The sequence below is a fragment of the Lithobates pipiens genome, unplaced genomic scaffold, assembly GCF_037356315.1.
Source record: "Lithobates pipiens isolate NorthernLeopardFrog02 unplaced genomic scaffold, aLitPip1_a1.2 Scaffold_23, whole genome shotgun sequence".
In the NCBI taxonomy this organism is placed as follows: Eukaryota; Metazoa; Chordata; class Amphibia; order Anura; family Ranidae; genus Lithobates; species Lithobates pipiens.
Window position 1 is genome coordinate 122,955,748 of NW_027507785.1, and position 18,895 is coordinate 122,974,642.

Sequence of the window (18,895 nt, forward strand, 5' to 3'; positions counted from 1 at the left end):
CCTGGAGAAACATTAATGCAATCAGTCTATATAGTGCTAATGCTATCCAGGAAACACTGAAGCTGCATTAAAGTCAAACTTCGCTATTGGTAAAATCGCATATGCGGTTTTACAACGATTTTGCTGTGTTTGAGATGCATTTCTCCTGCATTTCTGGTGCATTTTTCCTGCGTCCACACCTATGAAAAATGGACATGTGACTCAAAATTGCACAAAAAATTCAAATTGAAGGTGCGTTTTTACCGTTATTTCAATGGGAAGCTGCAGCTTTTAAAACTGCACCAAAGATGCAGCACTTTTCAAAACATACCGCACCCACAGTGAAATGGTGTGAAAAGCCCCATAGGATTTAAAGGGAAATATTTTTCCTGCGTTTTTACCTTTCAAGAAAAACACAGGAAAAAACGTATCAGTGTGAAAGGACCCTAAAGTACAGTCAGGTTATTACAGTCCTGAGTTTCATGGAGCAGCAAGATTCCAGAAAACTTTTCACATTTGGAGTGGTTGGGTGTGCATGCGAATCTGTGTTGCGTAATGCCCTTTTTCTCCCCGCTTGGTGTATCACCAGTAACATTCAAACCTCAATTTTTGGATTGAATCTGCTTGGTAGCTGTAAGCAAGTTCTAATGATACCTAAAATCTATCACGTGTTCTGTGCATGAGATGCAGTGGATGAATTCGAAAATTAGTATTTTATTTCATAAGCAGATAAGTGAAAGGGTAAAGGATGAGATAGCTACATCTAAAATGAACAATGCAAAAGAGAAAATAAAAAAATATATGTTTTTTTTTTGGAATTTTTTTTTTCTTTCCTTTTTTTTTTTCTTTTCTTTTTCTTCTTAGGGTTTCTACTGGGTTTCTGAGCTTTGAGCTCTCTTGGGCTCTCCTCTTGTCCCTCCCTCTTTCCCTTTTCCCCCCTCCCTTCTTCCTTTCTATCATTCCCACCTCCCTTCCTTTTTTTTTTTTTTAGTAGTAGTATTGAAGAATTGTTGGGAGGTAAATGTTGTAGAGGTGTGGATAAACAATTTATTTGATATCTAATTACTGCCCATAATGGGGGAATCATTTATTTGTCAGCTTGCTGATCTGCGCCAGGGCTCGCATTGGCGCTGCTCCTAAAAGTTGTGTTAATATATTTGACTTGCTGCGACTCAGAAGAGGTCAGTGTAGCGTAGACTCGTGAACTGCCAGATGGACATCTGTGTGGCTTTAAACCCGGAGGCCTATTGGGGCCACTGTAAAAGATAGAACAGGAATTATACTATGTAATATCAAAATAGAATTATCAAAATTTGAGTTGCACTATTACCTTCAATAGGTTGCAATCTATTATGCGACTTCCTATGCGGTCTGACATGTGACCACAACTTCTGGGACGCACGAGGGCGTGGCCTCAATGCAAGCCCTGGGTTTATGGTTTATATATATTTTTTTCCTATTATCGCTTACTATGAAGGACATGATTTATGGCACTGTTCTCTCTACTTGAGGGGAGGGGAGGGAAGGTGGAGGAGGAAAAATATATATAGTAGTACTCAAATATAGTACTCACCTTTTTTTTTGACTGCTCAGAGTTCCTGCGGTGAGGTACCCTCATTGCTCACCAACTTTCTCCCCTTGTAGGTACACCAGCCCTCTGGTAGGGCTTGGTGTGTTTTTTTTGGATACATTCCATATCCTGCTGTGTTTTTGTTTTGGTTTTTTTGGGGGGTATTTTTCCCCTTCGTTTTTTTCTTTCCTAGTTTTACTAGTCTACGTTTCTCTGGGTAGCCCAGAGACTTGAGAGAGGGAGCCTCTCTAATTTTACTACCTTATCCTTTTTTCCTTATAATTTTTTTTATTCTGGCAACAAATTTCTCTTCTCCAGCATCATTGAAACTCTGTACCTACAATGCCAAAGGCCTTAATAATGAATCAAAAAGAGGTCAGATTTTATACAACTTGTATAAAGCTAAGGTAGATATACTCCTCCGGGAGACCCACTTCCGCAGTGGTAATACTCCAGTGTGTTTGTGTAAACATTATTCTCAATGGTTTCATAGTACTATGCCTAGTTCTAAAGCAAGAGGGGTATCCATCACTTTTCATAAACACTTACCGATACAGTACCTGAAACATAAAGCTGATCCGAATTGTAGATATCTTTTTCTTTAAATCAGGTTATGGAATAAAATCTTTACAATCGCAAACTTTTATATTCCAAACTATGATCAAACCACGACAAAATCTTTTAGCAGACTTTTCAGAAGGTACTATACTTGTGGGGGAGATCTTAATCTAGCCTTGGATCCTACACTAGACACCTCAGCTCAACGATCGAATATCTCGTACTCTCGCTTGAGGGCACTCAAAAATGTATTCTTTGAACATAGGTTACTTGACTTATGGTGTATCCTAAACCCTAAAGATCGCAACTATACATATTTTTCATTAGCCCATAAATCATATAGCAGGCTAGATTATTTTCTAACAGGCCCAAAGATGTTAGAATAGAATCCCTTAATGGAAATAGGATCATTCATATGGTCTGGCCACTCACCAGTATTTTTAACAATAACTCCTCCTCAGATTAAGGGTACAAATTGGTCCTAGTGTTTGAATGATCCAATCTGTCATAAGGCAATTGTGGAGGCAATCAACGGTTTTGTTTCTGATCATGAACAGGACGAAACTGCACTGCCTTTAAAATGGGAAGCCTTAAAGGCGGTAATACGGGGGGTATTTATTCAACATGGTTTGTGCCTTAAAAAAAGAAAAATCCAAAACCACTGAAAATACCTTGTTAAAAATCCACACTCTAGAAACCTTACACAAAGCCCACCTCTCTGTAGAAACATCAACTAACATATCATCTACAAGGACGTCTCTATTACAGCTTTTTGAAACATCCTATAGCACATAACAACAAAGACGCGCTGTGGGAAGGTAAAGATTTGAGAACATGTGGGCGATTGTTAGCTGGCATACTGCACCCGCACCCCTCCCAGACCTTTATACCAAGTATAAAGAAGTAATCGGGAGAACTTACATCAGACCCACAATCCCTTCAACAAACTTTTAGGGAATACTTTTCGGCCCTCTATAACTTGGCTCCACCACCATCTTTGGAGGATAAAGGAGCTGGAAATCAATATATTGAAGACTATGTATGGGAAAATGCTATCCCGACATTAGATGATGATGATACCAAGAAATCCTTGGGTTCTCCTTTCTTGCATGAAGAACTATTAGACGTAATTGCCAATATTCCAACAGACAAGAGTCCGGGCCCAGATGGATTCACCCCAAAATTCTATAAAACTTATAAAGAACATTTATCCCCATTTATGCTTCAAGTGTTTAACTCTATTTCCCCTAACAACCAATTTTCCAACACAGACTCTAGAATCCCATATCTCCTTGATTCCGAAACCAGAAAACGATTTAACACTTTGCTCTAGCTATCGACCTATATCCCTGATTGGGATAGCTATAAAAATATATGCTAAATTGATTGCGCTCCATCTTCAACCTCTTCTTCCGAGCTTAATACATTTTGACCAGGTAGGATTAGTTAAAGGAAGAGAAGCACGCGATAATACAATAAAAACTTTCTTATTAATGAATCATGCTCAAAAGGCTAAAATACCAGTATGCTTTCTTTCAGTCGATACAGAGAAGGCATTTGACAGGGTTGGATGGCCCTTTCTTAAACACTCTTTGATGCAAATAGGCCTAGGGTCAAATCTACTTCATAAGATCTTGGCGCTATATACTAAACCAGTGGTTAGAATAAAGATTAATGGATCATTGGCAACAAGTTTTACTATACAAAATGGTACCCGCCAGGGATGTCCACTATCCCCTTTACTCTGTCATAGTAACGGAGCACTTAGCAGAATCCTTCCATTACTTAGACAGAATCCTTACATTGCTGGCATACTGTACAGATAAAGCAAAAGGAAATAAGATTATCTTTGTTTGCCGATGATTTATTACTTTGTTACTAACCCACATATTTCGCTACCCTCTATATTATCTGAATTTCAGCGTTTTGGGACTTTGAGTCATTTTAAAGTAAATGTATTAAAATCAGAAATCCTTAATGTGTCACTTACATCACAACAAGTTATGGTACTGAGAAATAACTTTTAGTTTAAAATTTGTTCCTCGGCACTAAAATATCTAGGTGTTATAATTTCCAAGCCACTTATACTCAACGAACTATATCCCTCTTTTGCAACGTACTCTACAGGATCTTAAAAAATATGATGCTAACCAACACTCATGGTTTGGGAGGATTAATGTACTGAAAATGGATATAATACCATGGTTTTTGTACCTTTTTCAAACTATTCCTGTTTTTGTCTCTTTATCTGGGGATATAAGAAACCCAGATTACATAAGAAATAATTATCACTGCCAAAAATGAAAGGAGGTGCGGGCGCACTAGACTTGTACTTCTATTACGCTTCAACAGTTCTGACTAGACTGGTGAACTGGTTTCATTATCCCGACACTAAACAATAGGTAATAATAGAGTAAGGGTTGAACCCACTTGATCTTAAGGTGCTGCCCTGGTTAGACCTATCTACCAGCAATACTCATCGAGAGTTATTAGATACTATGCCTTCTCTTACATCTCATCTATTAAATGCATGGGCTAAAACAGCTATTCAGTTAGAACTGTCCTCTTTTGTAGGACCTATGACACCCTTATTTGGTAACCCCTACTTCCCACCGGCATTAAACCGGACAAACTTCCTCATATGGAACAAAGAGTTTCATCACAGATAGAGCCAGATTCTATGCCAAGGAACAGTCCCGTCTTTATTAAACTTATTCCCTACACAGCGACCCTCATCTACGTAAATGTTGGAATATTGACAATTACTGTCATTTTGGTCTTCTATCCCCTCAAGTAAATCCTTGGGTAGAGATTTAACATAAGTTGAAACTCTTTTGATACAAGACCCTAAACCAAAACATGTCCTATCAACATTATATAAGATGTTTATCATTAAAAACCATCCTGAGCCCCCGGAATACATAAACTAATGGGCGAATGAAATCCATGTTCAAATTGAGGCTGAGGAACGGGAGAAGGCATTCGACCTAACACACTGTCTGTCACCAACAACTAAAGCAAAAGAGATGAGCTATAAGCTCCTTTCAAGATGGTACTGGAGTCCACTATCACTCCAGCGTATATATACAGATAAATCAGATATATGTTGGCGTTGCCATGCAGATAAGGGTTCTCTGCTTCAAATCTGGTGGGAATGCCCCCAAATCTTTTGCTTCTGGGAAAAGATTATGCAATTGTATACTGCAGTTACTGGGGAGTTAATTGCTAATACGCCTCAAATTACCCTTCTCTCTATGCTACCAGGACCATATAAAAACATTAAAAGGAGTCTTCTTGGACATTGGTTGACAGCAGCGAGACTGGCGGTCAACAGTCTCCATCGGTCAACGAATGGGCCTTAGAAATGGATAGTATAGAAAGAATGGAGACACTTTTAGCACATGAATTAGATATACACGAGAGATGTCTCCGGATGTGGGCGCCCTGGAGGCGGTATAGGGAAAGAACGAGAAGTTAGAAAAACCTCTAGGAAAAAAAAAAATGGACTATGAATGTGCTAGGCAAATTTTCAATATAAGATATTTTTTATTTTTTTCCCTTTCGATGGTTGTGTGAAAAAGTATCCATAATTTGTGGGATGAAACAACTATGCTTTCTATATACGTATGTATTTTTGTATGTCTGAACTTGTTTGTATAATAATTTACAATAAAATTAGATTGAAATACAAATCAGGTAAGACATTTAGCATGACATTTTAGACTTTCTTTCTTTAGCATTCTTTTAGATTTTGTTACAATTATGAACGAGCTGCAAAACCACATATTCACACACATATTTTTCTTAATGCTTAGAATTCCGAACTGGAAAAACCCAGCTGTCTCATACACTTTGTGGTATGTAAATTATTCTACACTTATAGCTTCTAACAAGAAATGTTTTGTGTTTTTTACATATAAAACACCCTGCCCTAAAACATAAGCTCATTAAAGTCTAATGCCGCGTACAGACGAATTTCCGACAAACAAACCGTGGATTTATTTTGAATGGATGTTGGCTGAAACTTGTCTTACATACACACGGTCACACAAATGTTATCAGAAATGCCAAACGTGGTAACGTACAATGAGCCGAGAAAAATGAAGTTCAATAGCCAGTGCGGCTCTTCTGCTTGATTCCAAGCATGCGTGGAATTTTGTGCGTCGGAATTTTGTACACACGATCGGATTTTGTTGTTGGAAAATTTGAGAACCAGCTCTCAAATTTTGTTGGTCGGAGACAAAAAATTTCCGATGGAGCCTACACATGGTCGGAATTTCCAACAACAAGCTCACATTGAACATTTGTTGTCAGAAATTCCGATTGTCTGTATGCGGCATTAGAAGTGGATTCCACAGTGTGCAATAACCAAGCCTTTGATGCCTCCCCCTGTCTGTCCACAATTTGAAAGAAAGATAATTACCAAAAAAGTTAGAAAATACTTACCTTATAGCCTGGCTATTGGCTTGTTCACCCTAGATGAGGGTGCCCTCATATGGCCTTCTCACAGGATCCTTGGAAAGTTGAGGATTACAAATCTCATGAGAAATCGCATATGTGCTTCTTGATAAAGGCACATACCGTATTTATCGGCGTATAACACGCACTTTTTCCCCCTTAAAATCGGGGGAAAGTCGTGGGTGCGTGTTATACGCCGATCCCCACTGTCTGTGAGGCAAAAAGACCAAGCGGCGCCGAAAAAGACCGAGCCGTCTGCTCGGCTCCACTCGTAGTCCCGCCTCCCTGCTGTTTCTGCGACTGCTGCCGAAAAACACAGAGCCGACTCTACTGTGTACTCGGCTTGGCTCGGCTTGCAGTCCCGCCCATACTGGGCGGGACTGCGAGCCGAGCCAAGCCGAATACACAGTAGAGTCGGCTCGGTCTTTTTCAGCAGCGCTCGCTCCAGAAACAGCAGGGAAGGCGGGACTACGAGCAGACGGCTCGGTCTTTTTCGGCGCCGCTCAGTATTTTTCGGCGGCGCTCGCTCGGTCTGTCTCGGCGGCGGGATATTTAAACATGGAAGGCTGCAAACGGCACTGGCAAGCTGCAAATGACACTCTGCAAGGCTGCAAACAGCGGTGGGCAAGCTGCAAATGACACTGATCATTCTGCAATGATGGACAAGGCTGCAGATGCACACTGATAAGGCTGCATTGACGGGCATTTAAATGTAAGTTGTTTTTTTTCTTAAACTTCCCTCCTAAAACTTTTTTCCTTAAAATGCCCTCCTAAACTTGGGGTGCGTGTTATACGCCGGTGCGTGTTATACCCCGACAAATACGGTAATTACATCTTTGCATGTGAAAACAGACTGGAAACTGGGGTCTAAGGTATTTTTTTTCTTGTCATAATTTTTGTTACTATAAGGCCGCGTACACACGGGCGGACTGTTCGCCCAACCTTGTCCGCTGAACAGTGTTTGGGCGGACAGTCCGCTCGTGTGTGGGGCTTCAGCGGACAGTTTCAGCGGACAGTTGGACGAACAAGGTCTTACGGAAATTCCGAAAAACTGTCCGCTGAAACAAGGTTTCAGCGGACTGTTCGCTCGTGTGTAGGCTTGTTCGGCCAACTAAGTCTCGCGCATGCTCAGAAAGGATTTCCACGTCGGAAAGGTTGCATTGCAGTGTATTGGACGTCGAAATTTTCGATCCGTCGTGCGTGCCGAAACGTCATCGCGCACGGTTTCAGCAAACTGTTCGTCCGTCGTGTGTGGCCATGTCCGTCCATGCTAAGTTTGAGCGGACTGTTTGCCGAAACTGTTGGACGGACAAAGTTGGGCGAACAGTCCGCGCGTGTGTACGCGGCCTTAGACAGTCAGGCCTACTACTACTATGCCTTTCTTTTTATTTTTTTACATACTTACTGCTACAGCAAGGGTTAAAATACCATGTCTTGGCAGTATGTCATGAACAATTGGACTTCTGCTCTCACACACAAGATAGTGGGCTGGGTCTTCAGCAGTCTTCACTCGCCTTGCGAAATGCTCCAACCGACATTCATGATCAGAGATATGTTACAATACATATCTTACTTTGTAACTCAAGTCACATGGGATTTGGGACAGTGATATATGATCATTTTTTCATTATATGCTGGCTGAAAGTGGATCATTTCTAACCTTTCAGTGAAGGACATCTCATTGAATGTGGGGATAAGAAGTACATTCTTGTAACACAGGCATACAGGTGTTTGGGCTTTGTTTGAGGGACACAGGAATACTTTCACCTTCAGGTTTATACTGCCAGCTACAGAAGGATTGAACATTGGCAAAAAAAAAAAACTGTAGGCCAGCCCAGGATAACCCCTTCTACTACCAACACACCTCAGTTGTGTAGCAAGCAGTACCAGAGGCATAAACAGAAACCAAAGATCCCCCGTTACAATCATTTTTTTTTGCTAGTGGCAGGATGGCCTTCAGCATATCCAGGAAAAAAACGAACCTATTTGTAGCTTGCATTTTTTTTTTTTCAAGCAAGATACTTTTCTATATAGCAGCTAGAGCTGGTATATATATGACTGCAGCATTCTGTCGTAGCCTACCCTCAGCCTGGACTGGATATTGCAGGACTAGCTTGGAAGTGATCTTGGGCACTGGGCTCCGCACAAGGTGCTTTCCAGAACCTGTTCTGGTAACAAGTTAGCAGAGGAGCGTTTCTTAGGTCCAGAGCTGTTTGCACTACCTCAATGATTGCCCTTTCTTCATACCCCTTGAAATTTTCCACATTTTGTCATGTTACAACCAAAAACGTAAATGTATTTTATTGGGATTTTATGTGATAGACCAACACTAAGTGGCGCATAATTATGAAGTGGAAGGAAAATGATAAATGTTTTTCAAAAATTTTTACAAATAAATATGTTAAGAGTGGTGTGCATTTGTATTCAACCCACTTTACTCTTATACTCCTAACTAAAATCTAGTGGAACCAATTGCCTTCAGAAGTCACCTAATTCGTAAATAGAGTCCACCTGTGTGTAATTTAATCTCAGGATAAATACAGCTGTTCTATGAAGCCCTCAGAGGTTTTTTAGAGAACCTTAGTGAACAAACAGCATCATGAAGGCCAAGGAGCACACCAGACAGGTCAGGAAAAGAGTTGTGGAGAAGTTTAAAGCAGGGTTAGGTTATAAAAAAAGAATATCCCAAGCAACTGGGAAAATGGAAAGAGTATGGCACAACTGCAAACCTACCAAGACATGACCATCCACCTAAACTGACAGGCTGGGCAAGGAGAGGAGCTGCAGAGATCCACAGCTTAGGTGGGAGATTCTATCCATGGGACAACTATCAGTCATGCACTTCAAAGATCTGGCCTTTATGGAAGAGTGGCAAGAAGAAAACCATTGTTGAAAGAAAGCCATATGAAATACTGTTTGTAGTTTGCGAGAAGCCATGTGGGGGACACTAAAAACATGTGAAAGGAGGAGCTCTGGTCAGATGGGACCAAAATGTAACTTTTTGGTCTAAAAGCAAAATGCTATGTATGGCAGAAAACTAACACTGCACATCATCCTGAACACACCAGCCCAACTGTGACACATGATGTTGGCAGGATCATGTTGTGGGGATGCTTTTCCCCAGCAGGGACAGGGAAACTGGTCAGAGTTGATGGGAAAATAGAGCCAAATACAGGGCAATCTTAGAAGAAAACCTGTTAGAGTCTGCACAAGACTTGAGACTGGGGTGGAGGTTCCCCTTCTAGCAGGACAATGATCCTAAACATACAGCCAGAGCTACAATGGAATGGTTTAGATTTAACCATATTCATGTGTTGTTAGAATGGCCCAGTCAAAGTCCAGACCTATATCCAATAGAGAATCTGTGGCAAGACTTGAAAATTGGTGTTTACAGACACTCTCCATTTAATCTGACAGAGCTTGAGTTATTTTGCAAAGAATGAGCAAAAATTTCACTCCCTAGACGTGCAAATCTGGTAGAGGCATACCCAAAAGGACTTGCAGCTGTAATTGCAGCAAAAGGTGGTTCTACAAAGTATTGACTCGAGCTGAATTCAAATATACGCCACAATTTTCACATATTTTTTTGTAAAAAAATGTGAAAAAATGTATCATTCTCTTTCCACTTCACAATTATGTGCCACTTTGTCTTGGTCTATTACAGGGGTCTTCAAACTATGGTCCTCCAGTTTTTCAGAAACTACAATTGTCATCATGCCTAGTCATGTCTGTGAATGTGAGTTTTACAATGCCTCATGGGATGTGTAGTTCCACAACAACTGAAGGACCGTAGTTTGAGGATCCTTGGTCTATCACATAAAATCCCAATAAAAATTTCAAGGGGTATGAATACTGTTTCAAGGCACTGTAGCTAAATCCGGTTGAGCACACAAATTGAACTTATTTGTTTGAATCACTGGGAGCCTTTAACATCTTCGCTTTCTGTCTTTATCTTCTGAAAAAGGGGTTAATATTATTGGGGTAAGCTCTGATGTCAGCCTCTGAAGTTTTACGTTCACACTCTGTACCCTCCTTTCCACCATTTTGCATCAAGGAAGCATCTAACCAACTGTGGCCACCTCCGGCCAGCTGTCAAGGTTTTGTGAGTACTCGAAGCCTGAGCTTTTTTGCTTTATGGTCACAATATGTTTGCTTTTAGTCAGAGAGAGGATGTTCCCACTATGATGGGTGACTCCAGCTCACAATCCTTTAACAGTTTCGGGGATGTTTGCTCCGTGCAAACATCCCCATCAAACTGATATCCTGTTACCCTACTATTAAAGGGTCTAACTCATCATTAGAGTCCTGTCAGCCAGTGTCTCTGTGACTTTGTCTATGATACTTTGTGGTCCACTTTACCCACTTTCTGGCTGGTTAGATCTTATAGCTGATCTGCCCCCAGCTTTAGATGGCTATGAGCAATTAGTTTTAGTGTTGATTCAGAGCCGTCCCAATCACTACCTAAGGAGATTATCCTTGAGTTGCAGTCTTTTGCTGTTTAGAATTAAGAGATCATTTACACCGGTCATACACGCAACACATTTCTTTCCTGCAACCTTGGGTGATTGTGATTACATTTTTTTCCAGAATCATGCAGCTAATGTACATTAAGCATTACAAGCCCCCTTGACTTGCTTGTTCTAAGACAACTTAAAGTGGGGTTCCACCCTAAAGTGGAACTTCCGCTCATCAGAACCCTCCCCCCATCGGTGTCACAATTGGCACCTTTCAGGGGGGGAGGGGGCTGCAGATACCTGTCAAAGACTGGTATTTACACCCACTTCTGGGACAAGACTCCCACGGGAGTCTATGCCTCTTCCTGTCCCTGCGCGCTGTCTGCTGGGGGACACACGGGTCCCAGAGACAGCGCGGACAATTCCTATTGCGCTGCACGACTCGCGCATGCGCAGTAGGGAACCGGGAAGTGAAGCCGCAACGCTTCACTTCCTGATTCCCTCACCTAGAATGGTGGCGGCAGCAGCCGAGAGATCGATCGGCCTCAGCTGCCGACATCACTGGATCCTGGGAAAGGTGAGTGTCCATTTATTAAAAGTCAGCAGCTGCAGTATTTGTAGCTGCTGGCTTTTAATATTTTTTTTCACAGTGAAATCCCTCTTTAACTGATACTTTGTGATACCATGTATGCTACTGATTTGTACTGCTACTTTTCCTAAATAAAGAATTTGTGAATAAAAGAAAGGTCTACAGAGCAAAAAACTTCTGGGGAAAGCCTTTTTTTTTTTTTGCTAATTCCTTGACAATGTTATCAAGGAAATCACAGGGAAGTAGAGTTCCCTTTTGCTCCAAAAAAGAAGGAAAAACTCAAGTGGCTAAAGCTCCAGTTCTAAATGAAAAAACTTATTTCAGTCTTCTAAAGCTTATGCCCCGTACACACGATCAGATTTTCTGACAACAAATGTTGGATGTAAACTTGTTGACTGAAAGTCCGACCGTATGTATGCTCCATCGAACATTTTGTCATATTCTGCCAACAAATGTTGGCTAGCAGGTTCTCAAATTTTCCGCCAACAAAACGTTGTTGTCGAAATTTCCGATCGTGTGCACAGAAGTCCGACGCACAAAAGTTTGCGTGCGCTCGAAATCCAGCAGAAGGAGCTGCACTGGCTATTGAACTTAATTTTTCCAGGCTCGTTATACGTCCTGTACGTCACCACGTTCCCATGTTTGTAATTGTTGGCCAACATTTGAGTGACCGTATGTATGCAAGTCAAGTTGGAGCCAACATCCTTGGAAACAAAAATCCACGGTTTTGTTGTCGGAAAGTCCGATCGGGTCTACGGGGCATTAGACTGAATCCCAGTTCTGCCATAAGTTCTGGACCAAGTTCTGGCTCCTGGTTCCCCCCTCAGAGATGGCCACTCGAGCTTCGGCGTCAACCACGGTGAATGCGTAGGAGAAGCTGAGTCATGCACGTAACTCCCCTCACGTGAGCGTGCTGCAGGGTTTTCGAGAAGTTTGCAGGGCTCTAGATGTTCAGGAAAAACAATGCGGACCCACTGTCAGGGCTGGCTTAGCCCTTCCATCTCTGGGCTGGCTGCTCAGCTGTCGGCTAATTGCCAGCTCTCATCTCTCTCCACAGTTACCAGCTGTTCCTGATCTTGCTCGTCTGACCCGCCTACTTAAAGCTGTCCAGCTCACTTCATCTCTGCCTTTGCCTTGGTCACATCACAAGAAACCATCTCCTGCTTAAAGACTGGCTTGCTGACATCCCTTCTGGCTCCTTATCCTGTTGCTCCACTTGGTTCCCTGACTTCTGGCCTGGCTGATTACCTGATCTGGTTACTGGACTCTGGCTATGCTTTGACTACGCTTACTGTATTTACCTTTTTATTAATAAACAAGTGTGATTTAATTGTACTTCTGTCTCGGTCTGATTCATGGTTTGTGACAGTAGGCGAAGGCCATGAATTCAGAAGATACAGTCAATCCACTTGTTGGTAATATTTTTTCCAGATTGGATGAGCAAGATCACCGCATGGATCAGTTTGCCTTGGCATTAAAAATGCTCCTGAGTCGCACGGCTCACCTTGAACCCCCCACTGTGGCTGCTCCGGTGCAACCTGAGTCGCAGGCCATCCCTGCTGCTGCGTCAGTCTCTGTGCAGGCACCCACCTCGAATATTACCTCTATAAGAGGTAGGTCTGGTTCCGCTCCACTTCCCCAGCGATTTGGGGGTGATCCAGTTCAATGCAGAGGGTTTCTCAATCAGGTTGAGATATACTTTGAGATGCTGCCCCAGGCGTTTCCCTCTGACAGAAGCAAAGTAGGTTTCATGATATCTTTGCTTTCTGAGAGAGCCTTGGCCTGGGCTAACCCTCTATGGGAGACGCAAAAACCTGTTGTCTTGAGTTACCCTCAGTTTGTGGCCTCCTTTAAAAGGGTATTTGACGTTCCCGCATGCTTCTGCTGCCAAGTGCCTCATGTCCATCAAACAGAATACGAGAACTGTTGCCGACTACCTGTTGCCGACCATTGAATTCCGTACTCTGGTAGCAGAGGTTGCTTGGAACAATGAGGCCCTCGTGGCTGCTTTTTCTCAAGGTCTCACCGATTCCATCAAGGATGAGATAGCAGCCCGAGATATACCCACTGAGCTGGACAACTTGATCTTGTTTGCCATCCCCATTGACTCCCGACTCAGAGAGACTTTCTTTTAAGGAGCACTTGCGGAAGCCTCCTGTACGTTTGCCTCCGCAGCTTTGCAGTCCCACCCGTGGCTCCCTTGCCTCCTGGTACAGAGTTGGTCAGTGAAGATGAACCCATGCACCTGGGCTTCACGCGTCTCTCTGCGGATGAGAGAGCCTTTAGGAGGGGGGAGAGATTGTGCCTTTATTGTGGCCAGGCAGGTCACTTTTTGAAGTCTTGTCCTACCCGTCCAGGGAACGCCCGAACCTTGAGGTCCTGTCATGGACAGACCTTAGGTGGCGTTTCTTCCACAGCTATCCAGAAGGATAAGCCCGTGGTTTCGGTCACCCTTTCTTGGGCTGAGTCGTCTTTTGAGATGCAGGCTCTAATCGACTCTGGGGCTGCAGGCCTGGCCATTGATGCTGCTTTTGTTTCGCAGCACTCGATTCCGCTGCAGCTGCATGACACTCCACTTGCCATTGAGGCTCTTGACGGGAGTCCTTTACAGCCTGCCCATGTGACTCATGAGGCGGTTCTGTTGTCCATGGCCATAGGGGCTCTTCACCATGAGATAATCCAATTCCAAGTTATTTCCTCACCCAGGTTTCTGCTGGTTATTGGTTATCCTTGGTTACAGAGGCACAACCCCTCTTTTGGCTCCGTGCTGAGGTTCTCTCCTGGTCAGTGAGACATGCTTCCTAAAGGTATCCAAGGTCCTGTGCACCTCTTCACTCTCCTCCCTGCGATTTTAGCGATGTCTTTGACAAGGGTCAAGCCGGTAGTTTGCCTCCACACTGGTCTTATGATTGCACAATTGACATTCAACCTGGTGCCATACCTCCTCGTGGCCGGGTTTACCCTTTGTCGGTCTTGGAGGATAAGGCCATGGAGGAGTATGTTGCAGACACACTTTCTCAAGGTTTCATTTGCAAATCCTAATCTCCTGCTGGTGCTGGTTTCTTCTTTGTGAAGAAGAAGAGTGGTGAACTGAGACCTTGTATAGATTATAGGGGTCTCAGTCGTGTCACGATTACGAATGCCTACCCGATTCCATTAGAGTTTTTTTACTGCCTCAAGTTTTCATGAAGCTTGGCTTGAGAGGGGCATACAATCTTGTGTGCATTAAGGAGGGTGACGAGTGGAAAACTGCGTTTAATACAAGAACAGGCCATTATGAGTACCTGGTAATGCCTTTTGGCCTTTGTAACACCCCGGCAGTTTTCCAGGAATTTATTAACGATGTCCTCCGAGATTTGTTGCAGTTATGTGTGGTGGTTTATCTCGATGATATCCTCATATTTTTCAAGTCCCTGGAGAGCCACCACACAGAGGTCTGTCATGTGCTTCAGAAACGAAGAGAGAGCAATCTCTATTGTAAACTGGAGAAGTGCGAGTTCCATCGTGAACAGGTTACATTCCTGGGCTATGTCATTTTCACTGCTGATTTTTCGATGGGCCCAGAGAAACGTTCGGCAGTCCTACAGTGGCCCCTGCCTGTGGGTTTTACGTCCTCTGCAGCGTTTCCTGGGCTTTGCCAACTACTATTGGAAGTTTATTTGTAACTTCTCGTCTCTGGTCAAGCCCCTGACTGATATGACCAGAAAGGATGGTAATCCACAGAGCTGGTCTCCGGAGTCCATTAAGGCCTTTAAGACTCTCAGGGCTGCCTTTGTTTCTGCTCCTGTTTTGGCACATCCTGATCCTACGTTGCCTTTTATCCTAGAAGCTGATACTTCTGAGACTGGAGTTGGCGCCCTTCTGTCTCAACGTCCTAACTCTGAGAGCACTATGCATCCGTGTGGCTACTTTTCCAAGAAATTGTCACCTGCTGAGTGCAATTATGAGATTGGTGACAGAGAGCTGTTGGTGATCATTTTAGCCCTGAAAGAATGGAGACATCTCCTTGAAGTTACCACTGTGCCGGTTCTTATTCTTACTGACCATAAGAATCTTGCATTCTTGTCTGAGGCTAAGAGCCTCTCTCCTAGAAGGGCACAATGGGCTCTTTTCTTGAGTTTTAATTACATTGTCTCATTCTTACCCAGTACTAAGAATGTAAGGGCTGGTGCTTTGTCACGACAATTTTCCTCCACTTCCAAGTCGGAGTCGTTTCCGGTGATTCCTCCTGATTGTATCTTGGCTACAGTTCGCACCAGTCTTCTCCTTTGGGTGACAAAATTCTTGCTGCTCAGGTCCATGCTTCTCCTGAGAAACCTTGTGACCGCTGCTTTGTCCCAGAAAGTCTCCGTACTGCCGTGCTCCAGACTTACCATTCTCCTAAGGCAGCTGGCCATCCTGGGAAGAATCAACTAATTTGGGCCATTTCCCAACAATTATGGTGGCCTCGTCTAAGGGCTGATGTTTCTGCCTTTGTATCTGCCTGTTCCGTGTGTGCTCAGATTAAGACTCCACGACACCTTCCAGTGGGCCTCCTACAACCCATACCCAATGGAGAGAGGCACTGGACCCACCTGTCAATGGATTTCATTGTGGAGTCTCCCAACTCCCAAGGCAACACTGTTATCCTTATGGTGGTTGACCGGTTCTCAAAGATGTGTCATTGTATTCCACTTAAAAAGTTGCCTACCCCTAAGGAACTGGCTTCCATTTTTGCTCAGGAGATCTTTCGCTTACATGAGCTACCCAAGGTGATTGTCTCGGATGGGGCAGTCAGTTTGTCTCCCGGGTTTTGGCGAGCCTTTTGTGCACAGTTGGGAATCCAGCTTGCTTTCTCTCCTGTGTATCACCCGCAGTCTAATGGGGCAGCAGAGTGAGCCAATCAGTCCTTGGAGCAATTCCTACGTTGCTATATTTCTGACCACCATAACAACTGGTCAGACCTATACCCAGAGTTTGCTCACAACAGTGCCTTGAATTCAGCCTGCCGATTGTCTCCATTTATGGCGAATAATGGTTTCCAACCTTCCATGTTGCCTGATTTGTTTGTTCGCAGAGCATTCCTGCCTTAGAGGAGCATCTCTGTGGTCTTCATTCCACTTGGGTACAAGTCAAGGAGGCTTTGCATCTTGCTAATGAAAGGTACAGACTCCATACTGACCACAGACGCCTGCCTGCCCCTTCCTACCAGGTTGGGGACAGGGTCTGGCTGTCATCTCATAATCTTTGGCTTCGTGTTCCCTCACTGAAGTATGCACTTCGGTTTATTGGGCCTTTCTCCTTTGCAGGATTAACCCAGTGGCTTACACATTGAACCTTCCTCCTAGTATGCGCATCTCTAATGTGTTTCATGTCTCCTTATTGAAACCGTTGGTCTGCAATCGATTTACCACCTCGGTGCCACGTCCTCATCCTATTCAGGTTGAGGAGTATGAGGTACAATCCATTGTTGACTCCGGTAGGTTCCGTGGGCGCATACAGTACCTGGTGCATTGGAAGGGGTACGGTCCGGAGGAACGCTCCTGGGTTTCATCCTCGGATGTACATGCCCCTGTCCTCCTCTGTGAGTTCCATAGACGTTTTCCCCTCAAGCTAAGTGGCCCACCAAGGGAGAGGGGTCTTTGAGGAGGGGGTACTGTCAGGGCTGGCTTAGCCCTTCCTTCTCTGGGCTGGCTGCTCAGCTGTCGGCTAATTGCCAGCTCTCATCTCTCTCCACAGTTACCAGCTGTTCCTGATCTTGCTCATCTGACCTGCCTATTTAAACCTGTCCAGCCCACTTCATCTCTGCTTTTGCTTTGGTCACATCACAAGAAACCATCTCCTGCTTAAAGACTGGCTTGCTGACATCCCTTCTGGCTCCTTATCCTGTTTGCTGTTGCTCCACTGTGATCCCTGACTTCTGGCCTGGCTGATTACCCGATCTGGTTATTGAACTCTGGACTGGCTGACTACTCGATCTGGTTACTGTACTCTGGCTATGCTTTGACTATGCTTACTCTATTAACCTTTTTATTTTTTATTAATAAACAAGTGTGATTTAATTGTACTTCTGTCTCGGTCTGATTCATGGTTTCTGACACCCGTGCTCCAGACTTCGACGCCCACTGACTGTTGGATGTTTGCTGCTGTTTTGCTTTCTGGGAAAAGTAAACGGATGCAAGCTTTCTATTATGATTGAGACATCTACATATCAGTGATTTCAGTGATTGAGGAGTGAAGCTGCGATCCCTTGGGAAGTTGTTAACCATTGCCTATTATATGCTGAGTTCTGGTAAGCAGATTGGATTTTAATGTGGTGTGGTGTGCTTGTTTCTACGCGCTGAATACTGGTGAAGGGATTATACTTCTCTTCCTTTAACAATTTAAAAGACCAAATCTATCGGGGGGGGGGGGGGGGGGCGCAGAGTTTTTTGTCCTTCATGGCCATCTTCTCTCCCAGGACAATTTACATGCTTATTTCCTAAACGTTATCTCCAGTGTGGCAACCTCCACAATGCTCTGTAGCAGAATGGGACAGGCAGGTTCAGTCTCTGGACTACCATACCTGTCTGACCTCCAAAACCAGGCTTGCGTTGGCTTGGTGGATCACAAGTTGCTGGAAGAAAGAAAAATCCTTCCTCCTGATGGTCTGGAAGGTCCTTGATAGTCTCTCAATGCAAGGGACTTGGTCACGAGGGAAAACTTGTCTCCTGATCATCCCTATCGATCTAGGGCACAGGTCGATTCACTTCTCCTTTTAATGTTGGACCTCATGACTCCGAGGTCATTCAACCAGGATGCGGTAGCAGTGAAGGTCTCGTGTTCCATCTCTCTACAGATAGTCATGTTCTAGCCCTCTGTGCCTTGGCCGTCTCTTCATCAATAATCGATGTCTGGACTTCAGAGAGTGGTTGACCTTTTGCAAATTTTACCATGGCACCTAGAAAGTGTATTTCTGTTGTATTGCCATAAATTTCCATACCAGAAAGTACTCTATGGATAAACTTTGTTGTTCCTCTAGTCTGATGAGTACCATCAACAGTCAGCCGTAGAGATTTCAGAAACCTCTTATCACTTCCGTGTGAAGGCATTTGTGCAGGGTATTGCTTACATTGTTCCCCCTCTACATTCCCTAATGACTCAGTGGGACTTCAACCTAGTTCTGTTGACAAAAACACACTTTGAAACCATTAGGGATATTCCTCTAGCTATCCTTAAGTGCAAGGTTTTATTTCTTGTTGCCATCACTTCTGCAAGGGGAGTTTGAGTTGGAGATAAAATCTTTTCTTGTGCTACACAAAACACAAG

The 18,895-nt window shown here is 43.7% G+C and overlaps 1 protein-coding gene across 2 annotated transcripts in view; it reads left to right on the forward strand.

The window, feature by feature from the left end:
- Window positions 1-18,895, forward strand: part of DMC1 (DNA meiotic recombinase 1) — a 791,183-nt gene that overhangs the window by 364,646 nt on the left and 407,642 nt on the right. For both annotated transcript variants that reach the window (XM_077450999.1, XM_077450998.1), the window contains exon 7: window positions 5,923-5,964. In XM_077450999.1, the coding sequence (XP_077307125.1) occupies window positions 5,923-5,964 (42 nt within the window). The remainder of the gene's footprint in view (window positions 1-5,922; window positions 5,965-18,895) is intronic.